General features: G+C 43.9%; 1 protein-coding gene across 1 annotated transcript in view; it reads left to right on the top strand.

Moving 5' to 3' along the window:
• MYH9 (myosin heavy chain 9) overlaps positions 1-2,330 on the top strand; it is a 157,278-nt gene extending 154,948 nt beyond the window's left edge. The window contains exon 41 of the mRNA XM_077452590.1: positions 1,382-2,330. Coding sequence (XP_077308716.1) covers positions 1,382-1,505 — 124 coding nt within the window. The 3' untranslated portion in view covers positions 1,506-2,330. The remainder of the gene's footprint in view (positions 1-1,381) is intronic.
• The last annotated feature ends 15,644 nt before the right edge of the window (positions 2,331-17,974 follow it).

Below are 17,974 nucleotides of genomic sequence, written 5' to 3'. Positions count from 1 at the left end.
CACCTTCAGAGCCCGAACCACGTCCAGAGCATGAAGGGCCACCTCCTTAGGATGTGTCGGCTTAGAACACAGATGGTAACACAATGTCCTCATTGATGTGAAACGCAGAGACTACCTTCGGCAGGAAAGACTGTTGCGGATAACCAGACAGGGCGACTTGCAGGACAAGGCCGCCAGTTCCGAAACCCTCCTGGCCGATGTAATGGCCACTAGAAAGACCACTTTCTGGGAAGGAGTCAACGGGAAACTATTTTCAAATGGCGGTTTCTGAAGCGCCAATACCAGGTTCAGATCCCACGGGGGGTAATGGTGGATGCACCAAAAAATCTTATTTCCCACCATGATTTGCAAATGCTTTAAAAAAAAAAAAAAAAAATCAGACCATGTGATTGTCTGTATTTGTTTCCACGTTTTGTGTCTCATAGTTGAGGTATACCTATGATAATTACAGGCCTCATCTTTTTAAGTGGGAGAACTTGCACAATTGGTGGCTGACTAAATACTTTTTTGCCCCGCTATACGAAGCATATCAAGGTGATTTTATAAATTGCAAGCTTTTTTTTCTTTACTTTTATTTTAATTCAATTTCCAAAATCATTGCAAGAATAAAGCAAAGTAATAATTGAAGGGGAAGACGTTAATTGGGGTAAACTACAGAGGTGTGTTTGTGTGTGTTTTTTATTTTTTTTATTTTATTTTTTTTGTCAGGTTGTTCTGCAGATAAATGGAGTCTATACAAAAGTGTTGGATCCCATCTACATGAGTTTTTTCAGCCGCATGTTTATCACTCCTGCTTAAGCCGCAAAGGCAATGGACATGAATTTAAGTGTCGGGACGGCAAGATTTATCCCCATGTTTGGGTTTGGCAGGCAGTGTCCATAGATGGAGTGATTTTCTTGAAGAAAATCATATGATTTCCCAATAAACAGTTGGATTTTACATGTGATTGGTGCCATGGGAGAAATGACCCCATCAACACCAACAGGCTGGTTGTACCCAAGTTGGCTCAACTTGGGTACATTCAGCCTGCCCATAAATGGTTTGAATCTCAGCTAGTCCCCGCTGAACAGCTGAGATTCAAACCATCTATTGCCCACTTTACTTTGTATGCCTTATTTCATATTTGAATGGTGTTTGATGTACTGAGTAAGGGCGGGGCTGTGAGAATAACTTGCTGGATGTGATTTTAATTTTTTGGGGGGGGGGGGGGGGGGGGGGGTTTGGAATGTGTACCTTGCCCAGTGTCTTCAACTAAATGACATTAAAGCTGTTTACCGTTCATACTTTAAAAATTAATTGCAGTTAAGTTGAAGCATTTTTGTTTTTATATTCATGCATTTTTTTTAATTTTAATTTTTTTTTTTATCCTCTTTTGGCACAGACGTGGTGGTGGTGGTGGTGATGTACCATTTGTTACAAGACGAGTTGGAAGGAAAGGTGTTGATGAAGCTTCTGATGAAGATCTGGATGGGAAGGATTCTGGAGATGCAAAATCTGCTGACTAAGAATTTCACCAGCACATTTCATCTTGCCCTTGTGTAATACAGGAGAATTGCTCAGTCATTTACAAATTGCCATGTTATTCAAAGCCTGTTAAAGGGGGAGTTTTTCTCTTGTCATTAGGGGAAAAATGAATGGGGCCTTAAACTGAAAAACAATGTCTTCCTTAAGATACCAAAGCCATAGCTTTTGATCAGATTTGTAATATACGTACAATCATGGCTTGTGGTTACAGCGGTTTCACAGTTTTGGGCAATATGTCTGTGCACTTTCTATTGTGACAGCCAGAATGGATTTGTAGACTTTAAGCACTGTATCACTTTTTGATCTTGACTGTTCTGAATTTCAGTCTTTGAATCTCTTGCTGCCTTTTACAGTTTTGCTTATTGCCACTTTCTGACTGGATGCATTTATTCTTGCTATCTTTTAAGATTAGTATCCAGAGGGCAGAACCCACTGTCTGTTTTGGAAGTTTAGTTAAAGACCAAATGTATTGATCATAAATATGGATCACGTTTTTACAAGTATTTTTTTTATACTTGTATATCTAGAAGATATAAATATGTAACTGGAGAACTTTCTGTACTGCACCATCTATATGAACTGTTAATCTGCACACACCTAAATGTACTGGTCAAGTGTTTTTTGAAATGCATTTTTTTTCGTCTCACTGCCTATTTAGGGTGCTCATTTCAGATGGGCTTTATTCTAATGGTTCATCCTGTGTATTATAAGTGCCTTTTTACTGCTGCCTGGTCATGCTCAGAATTAAGAGCTCATAAACCAGGAAAATGTTGCTTTACGTAATAAACTATGATCAGTGCTGCAAACGTTGTAACAGTTTTCTTTTGGAGATTCTTTGAACATGCATTCAACAAACTTGTATTCTTTGCAGTTGTAGTAGAAGATTTAATTACATCGGGTATGAAGATATTGGTGATGACAGCAGTTTGTTCCCATCTGTACTGCAGAACTTGTGTGTGTTTTCAATAGCACTTATCCAGCTTAGGCTGGGTTCACACTGGTACGACATACACTCCGACTTTGGGAGCACAAGTGTGTGTGTGTGTGTGTTAATGATTCCCTATGAGAGCCGTCTTAACTGGTCTGACACAAGTCTGTCTGACTTTGAAAAAGGTTCCTGCACTACTTTGATCCGACTTTAGTCTGATATTAAATGGGCTAAAGTCGGATCCTTCTCTTAACCATCAGACTTCAGTCAGACTTGTGACATCCAACATGGTGATTACTATCTGTCTGGTTTTAAAATCTTATGTTCAGTCAAGTCGGATGGACGTATGCGTATGACCTATGTTGCAGGGCAAAGTAGGATGACCGTTGTACAACAGCTGTGTTGTACCAGTGTGAACTCAGCCTAAAATCTAATTACACTGCACTCAGACAGATGGCAAACCCTTATCAACCTGAGCCCGTTAAAGTGCATGCTCAGCACAACACTGTGTACACATACTATATTGTCAAAAGTATTGGGACACCTGCCTTTACACACGAACTTTAATGGTGTCTTAGTCTGTAGGGTTCAGTATTGATTTTGTCCACCCTTTGCAGCTAGAACAGCTTCAAATCTTCTGGGAATGTTGTCCACAAGGTTTAATTATTTCTATGGGGAAGTTTGACCATTCTTCCAGAAGCACATTTGTGAGGTCAGGCACTGATGTTGGACAAGAAGGCCTGGCTCGCAGTCTCTTCTCCAATTCATCCCAAAGGTGTTCTATCAGGTTGAGGTCAGGACTCTGGTGGAGGAACTTTTATTGGCCTGCACAAACATCATCCATATCTTAATGGACCTTGCTTTTTGCACTGGTGTGCAGTCATTTCTCTGCAAGAAGCCCTTATAGCTGCAAAAGGTGGGCCAACTCCATATTGAACCATACAGACTAAGATGCCATTAACCACTTTCAGACCGGACCATTTTGCTGGCTTAAGACCAGATCACTTTTTGCGTTTCGGTACTACGTTGCTTTAACTGACAATTGTGCGGTTGTGCGACGTGGCTCCCAAACAAAATTGACTTCCTTTTTTCCCACAAATGGCTTTCTTTTGGTGATATTTGATCACCCCTGCGGTTTTTATTTTTTGCGCTATAAACAAAAATAGAGCGACAATTTTGAAAAACACATTTTTTACTGTTTGCTATATTTATGCCCCATAAATAAAAAAAAAAATTATCCTCAGTTTAGGCAGATACGTATTCTACATATTTATGGTAAAAAAATTGCAATAAGCGATTGGTTTGCGAAAATTTTTTTAGCGCTTACAACCCAAAATAGGGGTTCGTTTTATGGCATTTTTATTATTTTTTACTAGTAATGGCGATCAGCTTTTATTTTTTTTATTTTTTTTTTTTTATTTTTTTTATGTATTGTGACTGCGACATTATGGCGGACACATCGGACATGTTTGACACATTTTTGGGACCATTGTCATTTATACAGCCATCGGTGCTATACAAATGCACTGATTCCTGTGTAAATGACACTGGCAGTGAAGGGGTTAACCAGGGGTGGCAGTGTAGGGGTTAAGTGTCCTAGGGCCGTATTACTGGGGGTGGGGCTGTGTTGGTGAGCACTGATCTCTGCTCCAATCACAGGGAGCAGAGATCAGTGTCACTTGTTGCTAGGCTGAACGGGGAGATGCTGTTTACATCGGCATGTCCCCGTTCAGCCTCCCAGTGAGATGATCGCAGGTATCCCCGTGGCGATCAAGTCTGCAGGACCTGCGACCGGACTCACGGGGGTCCTGACCGGCACGCGATGGCAGGGCGGCTATTACAAATGGATGTACCTGTACACCAATTTGCCTGCCTGTGCCATTCTGCCGATGTACATCATCGTGCGCCGGTCGGGAAGTGATTAAAGTTCGTGTGTGTGTGTAAAGGCAGGTCTTGCAATACTTTTGACAATATTGTGTGTGTGTGTGTATGTGTGTATATATGTATGTGTGTGTATATATATATATATATATATATATATATATATATATATATATATATATATATATATATATATATATATATATATATATATATATATATATATATATATATATATATATAATTTATTATATTTCAAATTCAGTTGTGTTCATAAGTTGCCATACCCTGGCAGAATTTGATTTGTTGGCCATTTTTCTGAGTATATGAATTACGCAAACTTTCTCTTATATTCACCGACCAACACAGCTCCTCTCTAACAAATGGGTTGTTAGCCTTATCACTAGGAGAATACTAGGCATAGTTGTAACACAACTCAGAACTCTTAGTTCCGCCCAGGGGGCGGTCCCTTGGGCTACAACCCTCCACCCTGCCAAGCAGCATCATCAGTTTTGTTTTGCCTAGTAAAGAAGGACCTAGGAACCCTGCGGGCCCATCGGTCCGTGTTTTTTTACTCTCACCTGGGATAGGGAACTGACTGGCTGGTGGTGTCCTGGATCCTGTGTGTTAATCTCCCGGAAGGTGCCTGTGAGGGTCTGGCTGTGTTTTCGGTGCTGTCTGTCACATTGTCTCTATCCCTCATGGAAGCTGGCCGGCGACCATTCTAGGTGTGGGCGAGGGCATGTCTTTCTGGGCTTTAAGCGGCCATTTTCCCAGTGCTCTCCTATTCAGGACACTGGTGGCCATTTTCTAGAAGCCTGAGCACGGTTTCAGTGTTCTCCAGCAGCAGCTTGCATGTGCTCCCACAGCCATTTTCCCTGTATTTACTGGATGCTGGGCGGCCGTTTTATTGAAGCCTGAGCGCTTTTTTCAGATCGTTTAGCGCTCATTCTGACGACTGCCACCAACTGTTTCTATTTCCTCTGCACCTGGGAGCACTCGGGGTCTACAGGCACTACTTGTGAACAGAACAGAACTCCTCAGGGTGGTGAGTCCAGCAGGTTAGAGCCCCTCAGTCAGCGGCAGCAAGGAGGGTGGGACTGTCGCTGTCCTAAGTCCCCTTCAGGTTGCAGACGGGGTAGGGTCAGCATTGCTTCAGAAATTGGTGTTTCTTCCCCTGAAATCCAGGCAATTGCAAGCAGGTCACCTGCGGACTGCGCAGTATCCATGGACACCCTGTCAGCGGTCCTCAATTCATTGCCAAGATGGAGGTGGTGTGTGGGAAGAAAGGTGCCCCTGCCCCCGTCCCCGTCCTCTGGGGAGAGCTCTGACGCAGACTGGTCCTGCTGAGGCTGGTGACTCCTGCTCTGTATTTTCAGACTATGCTGACCAGGACCGTTCGGACAGGGAGGATGAGTCCCCGTCCGGCCGTGACAAAGTGCTTGTTGGAGCACTTCTCACAGCTGTGCGTGATACCCTGAAGATCCAGGAGCCAGCGGATCCCTCTGCTGATGTACTGGTCCCCTTTGGGTCCCGCAAGCCAGCACGTACACCTAAAGTTTTCCCGTATCTGACTTATTTTCACAAGTTCATTTACAAGGAATGGGGTGGCCCGCAATGGACCTTTTTGGTCCCCAAATACATGGCGGTGCGTTACTCCTTTGAGGAAAGCCTTCTCAAAAAATGGTCGACTCCTCCAGTCGTGGACCCCCCAGTATCCAGGTTAAATAATGTAACCATGATCCCGGTTGAGGGGACTCCTGCATTCAAGGATCCCGCGTACAAAGGCTGAGGCAGTGGCTCGTTCCTTGTTTACAGTTGTGGGGTCAGCCGTGCGACCAGTACTGACATCCGCACTTGTGTCGCAGACACTGACTGAGTGGGAAAAACTTTTGCACCGTGAATTGGGAGAGCAAAAGGCTTCCCCTGTCTGCGTGGAACTAGCAGACCAACTAGTGCAAGGCCTTAAGTACGTCTGTGACGCGGCCCTGGATACTCTCCCTCTGTTATCCAGGGCCTCAGTATCAGCTGAGGTGCCTATTTTGGCTGAAATGCTGGTCTGTTGACCAGGTATCCAAAACAGCCCTGATGGATCTTCCCTTCCTTGGCAAACGGCTCTTTGGAGCCTCATTAGATGACATTATTAAAAAATGCCACCGGTGGTAAGAGTACCCTACTCCCACAGGCCAGGAAGGCTAAGGAGCCATGCCATAGGCAAGGGCCCTTTTTTTTATTAAATTTTTTTATTTTTCCTGCTCACAAACTGCTTTTTTGTCCGCCTGAGCTTCGACAAAACGTCCCCAGCCCGACATAACGCCCACGGACGGTCAAAAATGTCCCTGGAACTGCAAGCCTGCAAATAAAAGTGCTACCGCATGGTTTGCCCCCACCCATGTCTCGGGTGGGGGGGTCGCCTTCGGGAGTTTGCAGCCCGGTGGGCCTCCCGGTTATCCGACCAATAGGTCTGTGATCTGATTTCCACAGGCTACAAGATAGTTTCTCTCTTGGCCGGCAAACAGATTCTTCCCCTCCAGCATACCCGTATCCCCGGTTTGCCAGGAGGCCCTGCTGGGGGCGGTAAGGGTTTTGCTGAATCGTGGGGTGATTGTACCGGTTCCGGGATCAGAACGCTTCCAGGGATTCTACTCAAATCTGTGGTTCCCAAGAAGGAAGGGGTAAGTCCGATCTTGGACCTAAAAGCCCTCAATCACTGTAAAATTGCAGAGGTTCAGAATGGAATCAGTTTGCTCAGTAGTCGCTGCACTCCAAGGGGACTCCCTGGCGTCCTTAGACATCCAGGATGCGTACCTGCACATACCCATATGCCTTCGGCATCAAAAGTTTCTGCGCTTTGCAGTCGGGGAAGCCCACTACCAGATTGTGGCTCTTCCTTTTGGTCTGACATCAGCGCCCCCCCCCCCCCCCCCAAGATATTTGCTCCAGTTTTGGCATTGCTGTGACAATGTGGGATCGCGATCGTGGGATATCTAGACTATCTCCTCCTGAGGGCATCTCCCACCTCAGAATTAGAGGAGGATGTGGCGATCACCATGCAGACCCTGCAAGAATTTGGGTGGCTGTTGAACCTCAGAAAGTCGGTGATTGTGCTGACCCAGTGTCTGGAGTACCAGGCTTGCTGCTGGACTCCAGGGAAGCAAATTTTTCTCCCTTCAGACAAATTGCAGACTCTCAGATGCGTGGTAAAACTGCTGATGAACCGCAAGTGGTCGTCGCTCCGCTTTTGCATGCGAGTACTGGGGCTCATGGTAGCCTCCTTCGAGGCAGTACCTTATGCCCGGTTCTACACCAGAGTTCTGTAGTAGGAGATTTGGACAAAATGGGACAAATCTCAGTTGTCCCTGGATCGACAGATCCAGGTGAGCCAGTCAGACTCACTGATCTGGTGGTTGCGGTCCCCGGTGATTCAGTCCAGGAAATCGTTCTTCCTCTGAAATGGACGGTGATCACAACGGACGCCAGTCTATCCGGCTGGGGTGGAGTGTTGGGGTTTCAGTCGGCTCAGGACCTCCGGTCGACAGAAGAATCCAAGTCGCTCTCAATTCGAGCAGATTGATTGCCAATCAGGCTGTGCCTCTACACATGATCGATGAGACTGCAAGAGTGTCCGATGAGGATCCAGTCTGACAAGGCCACGGCTGTGGCATACGTAAAAAAAAAAAAATCACCAAGGGGGAACAAGAAGCTTGCATGGGAGGTCACTCACATACTTCGGCGGGCAGAGCGACACTTACCAGCCCTGTCGGCCATTTACATCCCGGTAGTGGTGAACTGGCAGGTGGACTATTTGAGTCGACAGATGCTGGACCCAGGGGAATGGGCGTTGCATCCGGAGACGTTCAGGTTACTGTGCCTGAGGTGGGGCACACCAGACGTGGATCTGCTGGCCTCCCGTATCAATCGGAAGGTGCCAAGATTCGTGTCCAGGACAAGAGATCCGTGGGCCGACACGTCAGACGCGTTGGTGGCTCCGTGGGATCAGTACCAGCTGATCTATGCCTTTCCTCCACTGAAACTGTTACCACGTCTGCTTCGCAGAGTGGAAGCTAAGGGGATCCCAGTGATACTGGTTGCCCCAGATTGGCCTCGCGTTCCTGGTACGCAGTCCTCATGCGTCTGGTGGCAGACGCTCCCTGGCAACTGCTGCTGCGAGAGGACCTTCTGTCTCAAGGTCCGATTCTCCATCCTGCTTTACCATCGCTGATTTTAACAGCATGGCTATTGAGAGCCAGGCGTTGAGGAACCGGGGTCTGACTGACTCGGTGATTCCGACTGTTGAAAGCACGGAAATTTTCTTCTCGGAAGATGTACCTTCGTACCTGGAAGGTCTACATCTCCATGTGTGAGGAGAAAGAATGGCATCTGCGCTTCTTTTCCATATTCAGTATCCTACTGTTTCTCCAGCAGGGAGTTGACCAGAGATTGGCATTAAGCACCATCAAAGAGCAAATTTCAGCCTTAGCTGTTTCCCCCACGTCGCAGTCTTTAGTGAGTACCTTCGTTCAGGGGGTACGTCATGTAGTCCCTCCGGTGCGTCCACCATTACCCACATAGGATTTGAACCTGGTGTTGTCGGCGCTTCAAAAACCGCCATTTGAAAATATCAGGGAGATTCCCCTGTTGACTCTTTGCCAGAAAGTGGTCTTTCTTGTGGCCATCACATCGGCCAGGAGGGTTTTGGAACTGGCGGCCTTGTCCTGGTTATCCACAAGGATAAGGTGGTGTTGTGTCAAACAGTCTTTTCTGCCTAAAGTGGTCTCGGCTTTTCCTATCAATGAGGACATTATATTACCATCTGTGTCCTAAGCCGAAGCACCCGGAGCTGGCCCTTCACGCTCTTGACATGGTTAGGGCTCTGAAGGTGTACTTGTCTGCCACGGCTCCTTTTTCGGAAGTCAGGCTTACAGTTTGTTTTGGTGACTGGTCCAAAGAAAGGCATGGCGGTCTCGTCGGCCACCATTTCCAGGTGGATCAGACAGATTGTAGTACAAGCCTACGCCTTGAAAGGGCCTTTCCGGTCACGGCTCCACAAGGGCAATCGGAACGTCTTGGGCCTTCCGACACCAAGCGTTGGTTGCTCAGGTGTGTAAGGCGGCGACCTGGTTTTCTGTCCATACGGTTATCAAGTTCTACAATGTAGACATCCGTGCATTGGCTGATGCCTGTTTTGCCCGCAAAGTTTTGCAGGCGACCGTGTAGTTGCAATTGAATATGCAATATATATATATATATATATACACTACCGTTCAAAAGTTTGGGGTCACATTGAAATGTCCTTATTTTTGAAGGAAAAGCACTGTACTTTTCAATGAAGCTAACTTTAAACTAGTCCTAACTTTAAACAAATATACTCTATACATTGCTAATGTGGTAAATGACTATTCTAACTGCAAATGTCTAGTTTTTGGTGCAATATCTACATAGGTGTATAGAGGCCCATTTCCAGCAACTATCACTCCAGTGTTCTAATGGTACAATGTGTTTGCTCATTGGCTCAGAAGGCTAATTGATGATTAGCAAACCCTTGTGCAATCATGTTCACACATCTAAAAACAGTCTAGCTCCTTCCAGAAGCTACAAAACTGACCTTCCTGTGAGCAGATTGAGTTTCTGGAGCATCACATTTGTGGGGTCAATTAAACGCTCAAAATGGCCAGAAAAAGAGAACTTTCATCTGAAACTCGACAGTCTATTCTTGTTCTTAGAAATGAAGGCTATTCCATGCGAGAAATTGCAAAGAAATTGAAGATTTCCTACAACGGTGTGTACTACTCCCTTCAGAGGACAGCACAAACAGGCTCTAACCAGAGTAGAAAAAGAAGTGGGAGGCCGCGTTGCACAACTAAGCAAGAAGATAAGCACATTGGAGTCTCTAGTTTGAGAAACAGACGCCTCACAGGTCCCCAACTGGCATCTTCATTAAATAGTACCCGCAAAACACCAGTGTCAACATCTACAGTGAATAGGCGGCTGCGGGATTTTGGGCTTCAGGGCAGAGTGGCAAAGAAAAAGCCATATCTGAGACTGGCCAATAAAAGATTAAGATGAGCAAAAGAACACAGACATTGGACAGAGGAAGACTGGAAAAAAGTGTTGTGGACGGATGAATCCAAGTTTGAGGTGTTTGGATCACAAAGAAGAACGTTTGTGAGACGCAGAACAAATGAAAAGATGCTGGAAGAATGCCTGACGCCATCTGTTAAGCATGGTGGAGGTAATGTGATGGTCTGGGGTTGCTTTGGTGCTGGTAAGGTGGGAGCTTTGTACAGGGTAAAAGGGATTCTGAATAAGGAAGGCTATCACTCCATTTTGCAACGCCATGCCATACCCAGTGGACAGCGCTTGATTGGAGACAATTTCATCCTACAACAGGACAATGACCCTAAACACACCTCCAAATTGTGCAAGAACTATTTACAGCAGAAGCAGGCAGCTGGTATTCTATCGGTAATGGAGTGGCCAGCACAGTCACCAGATCTGAACCCCATTGAGCTGTTGTGGGAGCAGCTTGACCGTATGGTACGCCAGAAGTGCCCATCCAACCAATCCAACTTGTGGGAGCTGCTTCTAGAAGCGTGGGGTGCAATTTCTCCAGCTTACCTCAATAAATTAACAGCTAGAATGCCAAAGGTGTGCAATGCTGTAATTGCTGCAAAAGGAGGATTCTTTGACGAAAGCAAAGTTTGATGTAAAAACAATGTTATTTGAAATACAAATCATTATTTCTAACCTTGTCAATGTCTTGACTCTATTTTCTATTCATTTCACAACGTATGGTGGTGAATAAGTGTGACTTTTCATGGAAAACACAAAATTGTTTGGGTGACCCCAAACTTTTGAACGGTAGTGTGTATGTGTATATATATATATATATATATATATATATTTTTTTTTTTCCCTGGTTTTTCGATAAAAACGCAGTACTGTTATGTTAATACACTGTTGCATTACTTCCGCAGTTTGGTGCGGTCTTGGGTGATCACTCCTGTTGATACCCTGGTTTTTTGTGGTGGTTTTCCATGCACTGCTGTTTTTTTTTTTTTTTTTTTTGTTTTTTTTTTATAGTTTCACTAGTTCCCACTTGCCATGGTAAATGAAGTTTCTATGCTGTTTTTCCCACCCCTAATTTTGGCACTGCTTGGGGATGTCCCATTTGTTACAGAGAGGAGCTGTGTCGGTCTGTGAATATAAGAGAAAATAGGAATTTTTTTGTACTCACTGTAAAATCCTTTTCTCTGTAATTCACCGACCAACACAGCACCTGCCCCTCCTTTTATCTTTGTTATACTGTTTGACGTACTGATGCTGCTTGGCAGGGTGGAGGGTTGTAGCCCAAGGGACCCCCCCAACCCGGGTGAAACTCTGAGTGTTGTGTTACAACTATGCCTAGTAGTCTCCGAGCTGTGTCGCTCGGTGAATTGCAGAGAGAGGATATTTTTTTTTTTACTCGCCGTAAAATCCTTTTTTCTTTCACTCATTGATAGTGTTTGGCTGAAGCCATTTATTAACCATCAACTGTGTTTACTCTTTTTAAATAGCAATGACAAACTAACTAAATGACCCTGATCAAAAGTTTACATACTGTGGTGATTTTGGCCTGATAACATGCACACAGGTTGACACAAAGGGGCTTGAATGGCTACTAAAGGTAACCATCCTCACCTGTGACCGGTCTACTTGTAATTTGTGTGTGTGTATATATATATGTATATATATATATATATATATATATATATATATATATATATATATATATATATATATAGGGTCAATGAGTTTCTGGGCTCCTGACAGACCCTTGCATCTTTCATCCAGTGCTGCACTGATGTTTCTGGCTTCTGAGTCATGGGGAAAACAAAAATTGTCAAAGGATCTGTGGGAAAAGGTAGTTGAACTGTATAAAACAGGAAAGGGATTTAAAAAGATATCCAAGGAATTGCAAATGCCAGTCAGTAGTGTTTAAACAAGAAGTGGAAAATGATGGGTTCTGTTGAAACCAAACCACAGTGGGGTAGACCAACTAAAAATTCAGCTATAACTGCCAGTGAAATCATTTGTGATGCAAAGAAAACCCCCAAATAACTTAAGGGGAAAGACGGGACTCTCTGAAACCATGTGATGTGGCTGTTTCAAGATGCATAATAAGGAGGCACTTGAAGAAAGATGGGCTGCATGGTCATGTTGCCAGGAGAAATCCATTAGCATGCAAATACACAAAGTATCCTGCTTACAATACGCCAAACAGCACAGAGACAAGCCTCAAACCTTCTGGCAGTCATTTGGAGTGATGAGACCAAAATTTTAGCTTTTTGGCCCCAACCATAAACGCCACACATTTGGCAAGGAGTCCATAAGGCTTATGATGCTAGGTATACCATTCCTACTGTGAAGCACAGAGGTGGATCGCGTATTTTTTTGGGGATGTGTAAGCTACAAAGGAACAAGAAATTTGGTCAAAATTGATGGCAAGATGAATGCAGTATGTTATCAAAAAATACTGGAGAACCATTTTCATTCATCAGCCAGGAAGCTGCACATGGGAAATATTGGACATGACAATGATCCAAAATACAAGGCCAAGTCGACCTGTCATTGGCTACGGCAGAATAAAGTGAAGGATCTGGAGTGGGCAGTCTCCTGACCTCAATATCATTGAGCCACTCTGGGGATATCTCAGGATTTTTAACCACTTCAATCCAGGACATTTATACAGCTTCCTTACCAGACCAATTTTTAGCTTTCAGCGCTCTCACACTTTGAATGCCAGTTACTCAGTCATGCAACACTGTACCCAAACAATTTTTATCATTTTTTTTCATACAAATAGAGCTTTCTTTTGGTGGTATTTAATCACAGGGTTTTTTATTTTTTTGCGGCATAAGTGAAAAAAGCGAAAATTTAGAAAAAAAAACACTTTTTGTTTCTATGATAACATTTTGCAAATAAGTCATTTTTGTTCATAAATTTGGGGCAAAATTTATACGGCTACATCTCTTTGGTAAAAATAAACCAAATTAGTGGATATTATTTAGTCTCTTTGAAAGTTATAGAGTCTACAAGCTATGGTGCAAATCATTGAAAATTGATCACATCTGATCACACCTGATGCACTGACGGCCTATCTCATTTCTTGAGGCTCTGAAATATCAGGAAAGTCCAAATACCCCCCAAATGACCCCTTTTTGAAAAGTAGACAGTCCAAGGTATTTAGTAAGAGGCATGGTGAGTTTTTTGAAGTTGTAATTTTTTCCCACAATTCTTGGGAAAAAGAAGAATGTGTTTTTATTTTTGTTTTTTTTTTTGTTTTTTTTTTTACAAAATTGTCATAATAACAAGTTATTTCTCATACACAGCATATGCATACTTCCAATTACACCCCAAAATACATTCTGCAACTCTTCCCGAGTATGGTGATGCCACATGTGTGGGACTTTTACACAGGCTGGCCACACAGAGAAGTCCAAAATGCAGGGAGCATAAATGACTCCTAATTTCCTAACGACCTATTACATTTGTGAAGGCCCTGGAGCACAAGGACAGTAGAATTACCCACAAAATGACCCCATTTTAGAAAGCAAACACCCCAACGTATATTCTATGAGGCATAATGAGTCTTTTAAACAGTTAATTTTTTTTCCACAAATTTTTTTTTTTTTTTTACACAAAGTTGTCCATTTATAAGATATTTCTAACACATAGCATGTATATAGCAAAAATTACACCCCAAAACACATTCTGCTACTCCTGAGTATAACGATACCACATGTGTGAGACTTTTACACAGCGTGTAAACATACAAAGGCCCAACATGCAGGGAGTGCCGTCAGGCGTTCTAGGAGCATAAATGACACCTCTAATTTCCTAATGACCTATTACATTTGTGAAGGCCCTGGAGCACCAGGACAATGGAATTACCCATGAAATGACCCCATTTTGGAAAGCAAATACCCCAAAGTATATTCTATGAAGCATTATGAGTCTTTTGAGCGGTTAATTTTTTTACACAAGTCTTCAGAAAACGTGGAAAGAAAATTACATTTTTTTTTTTTTTTTTTTTTACTCAAAGTTGTCCATTTATAAGATATTTCTAACACATAGCATGTATATAGCAAAAATTACACCCCAAAACACATTCTGCTACTCCCGAGAATAACGATACCACATGTGTGAGACTTTTACAGAGCCTGGCCATATACAGAGGTCCAACATGGAAGTGGTACCTTCAGGCGTTCTAGGAGCATAAATTACACATCTCATTTCGTTCCTACCTATCACACTTTTGAAGGTCCTGGAGCACCAGGACAATAGAATTACCCACAAAATGACCCCATTTTGGAAAGCAAACACCCCAATGTGTATTCTATGAGGCATGGGCTGCAAATAGGTACTCGGATACTCCGACGGGCTGGTGACAGGTACTCGGGTACTCTGAAGGGCTGGTGACAGGTACTCGGGTACTCCGACGGGCTGGTGACAGGTACTTAAGTACTCAGGTGGGCTGGGACAGGTACTCGGGTACTCAGATGGGCTGGGACAGGTACTCGGGTACTCAGATGGGCTGGGACAGGTACTCGGGTACTTAGATGGGCTGACAGGTGCTCAGGTACTCGGATACTCAAATGGACTGTGATAGGTACTCGGGTACTCAGATGGGCTGTGACAGGTATTCGGGTACTCAGATGGGCTGTGACAGGTACTCGGGTACTCGGATGGGCTGTGACAGGTACTCGGGTACGCAGATGGGCTGTGACAGGTACTCGGGTACTCAGATGGGCTGACAGGTACTCGGGTACTCAGATGGGCTGTGATGGGTGATGACAGGTACTCAGATGGGCTGTGGCGGGTACTCAGATGGGCTGGGGCAGGTACTCGGGTACTCAGATGGGCTGTGACATGTACTCGGGTACTCAGATGGGCTGGGGCAGGTACTCGGGTACTCAGATGGGCTGTGATGGGTGATGACAGGTACTTTGATGGGTGGTGACAGGTCCTCTTTATTGGGGGGGGAATCAGTGTGGTTGGTGTGTACACTGAGCGGTAACGAGATGTTACCGCAATCTCCTCCTCACACACGATCAGTGTGTGAGAAGGAGAACCCGGTAACATCTCGTTACCGCGGTTTATTTACATTCTGTGACCGGCTGTGATTGGACACAGCCGGTCACGTTGTAAAGAGACAATTTCATTGGCTCTTTACTGCGATCGGGGTTTGGCTGTGTCAGGGTGACAAGCCGCATCCCTGATCACCGCTCTGCACGCGCCCTAGGTGCGTGCACGAGCACTGTAACGGTGCAGTACATGTGACCGGCTTTTATTGGACACGGCCGGTCACATGTATCGGGGGTGGTCGATGTGGTGTCCGAGGGACACACCTCATTCACGATCGGGGGCCCGCAGGAGCAGCGAAATACAGAGGCCGTCATATGACGTCCACCCAGGATGGGAGATCCCATCTGTGGCCGTCATTTGACTATGGCCCGGTATTGAAGTGGTTAAAGAACCTCATCCACAAGACTTCAAGCTGTCATTGATTTTAAAGGGGGCAATACATGGTATTAACTGGGGTATGTAAACTTTTGAGTAGTTTGTACTATTTTTAAATCATAAATAACAAAGTTGATTGACAATAAATCAATAAAAAGTTTGTGTTCATATTCTCTTAAAAATGGCCAAGAAATCATAAATTCTGCCAGGGTATGTAAACTTATGAATATATAATATAATTTTCACTTCTTTTTTTTTCCTGGGTAAAATAACATTTTTCTAGGTAATTAAATTTTTTTATTTTAACCACATGTCTAACAACCTATGCAAGCCATACCTACAATGAAACCAAAACAAGTTCAGAAATGAAGTTGTGTAATAAAATTGACACAGGGAAAAAGTATTAAACTTGCTAACTGAAATATATTTAATACTTTGTACAAAATCCTTTGTTGGCAATGATACCTTCAAGGTGCAGGCTCCTGTATGGAGAAACTAGTCCCAAGCAAGTGTGATTTTGGCCCATTCTTTCACACAGTCTTGAAATCTTGGCAGTTCTGTGGGCCTCTTCTATGAATGCTGATCTTAGTTCTTTACATAGATTTTCTATTGGATTCAAGCCAGGTGATTAGCTGGGCCGTTCTAGCAGCTTTTTCTTTCTTTAAAACCAGTTGAGTTTCCTTGGCTTTTTGTTTGATTATCATTGTCTTGCTACAATGTCCACCCTCGTTTTCATTTTGATCATCCTGGCAGATAGCAACAGATTTTTTATCAATGTCCTTTGGTAGATTTTTCAATTCATCCTTTCTTCAATGAAGTGATGTTTTCCAGTACCATATGCTGAAAAACAGCCCCATACTATGTTCCCACTGCCAAACTTCATTGTTGGTATGGGGGTGTTTTTGGGGTGATGTGCAGTGCCATTTGACTTCCAAACATGGTGTGTATTATGGCACCCAAAGAGTTAAATTTTGGTCTTGTATAATCAGACTATAATTCTCCCAGTATTTCAGTCTTGTCTACAGTTTGCTGCACAACATTTAAACAAGCTTCAACATGTGTTTTCTTCAACAATGTAGTTTTGTGTGGTGAGGGTGTATACAGGCTATGGCGGTTGGGTGCATTGCTTATTTTGTTTGAAACAATTGTACCTGCTAATTCCTGGTCTTTCTGAAGCTCTCTACACTAGGTCCTTGGCTCTTGGACAACCCTTCCGATTTTTTTTTTTCACTCCTCTGTCAAATCTTGAGGATCACCTGGTTGTGGCAGGTTTATGTTGAAATTATGTTCTTGACATCTTGATAACTAGACCTTTTTATAGGCCATCAGTTGATACTTAACCAGCTGATATTTGCCCGGACAAGGGGCAGGATTGCTTTCTAAGTACTGATGGATATCAGCTGGTGTCTTCGCTTTCCATGCCTTATTGCACCCGCTTTCTTTGACTCCATATCTGAGCGGTCCGAATCATGGGTGTAATCGCCGTAGCCAAGATCTGGCAGGAACAATGTCAAGACAGATTTCTGCAGTTTTTTTTCTCTAGGTTACGACTAGAGTACCGAGAGTTTCCGTCTCGTTTTTTCTAAGGGAAAATGTTCCCAAGGATCCAGAGAAAAGTCTTTCTGGCCTCTGGATTATCTACTATCCCAGTCATGATATCAGAGGTTCCCTTAGAAACGGGGCACAGGGTTTGGCTCAAACCTTTTATGGTTCCAGAACCAAACTGAGAGGTAAGACCCATTCTAGATCTCGAAGATCTGAATCGGCACTTAAACATCTGATCCTTTCACAATCCAATTGGTTGTCTCCATCCTGCAAGGAGGGGAGTTTTGTTTTGTTTTTTTGGCTTTAATCTATATCAAAAATGCATATCTCCATGTGCCAAATTTTCCTGCTCACCAGAAATTTCTGCTTTTTGAAATATAAATATAATTTCAGTTGTGGACCTGCCATTCGGTTTAGCCACAGTACCACTGTGTTCTGAAAGATTCTGGCACCTCCTTTAGGCAGATTAAGGGCTCAAGGCATAACTGTCCTAGCCTATTCAGAAGATCTACTTTTAATAGATCAATCAGCCTCTGGTCTAAACCAGAGTCTTATCACAGCGGTAACTACCTGAAATGTCTGGGTTGGATACTC

This window comes from Lithobates pipiens, unplaced genomic scaffold (genome assembly GCF_037356315.1).
Source record: "Lithobates pipiens isolate NorthernLeopardFrog02 unplaced genomic scaffold, aLitPip1_a1.2 Scaffold_23, whole genome shotgun sequence".
Lineage (NCBI taxonomy): Eukaryota > Metazoa > Chordata > Amphibia > Anura > Ranidae > Lithobates > Lithobates pipiens.
Note: the sequence above shows the minus strand (reverse complement) of the source record. Positions and strands in the feature narration are given on the sequence as shown.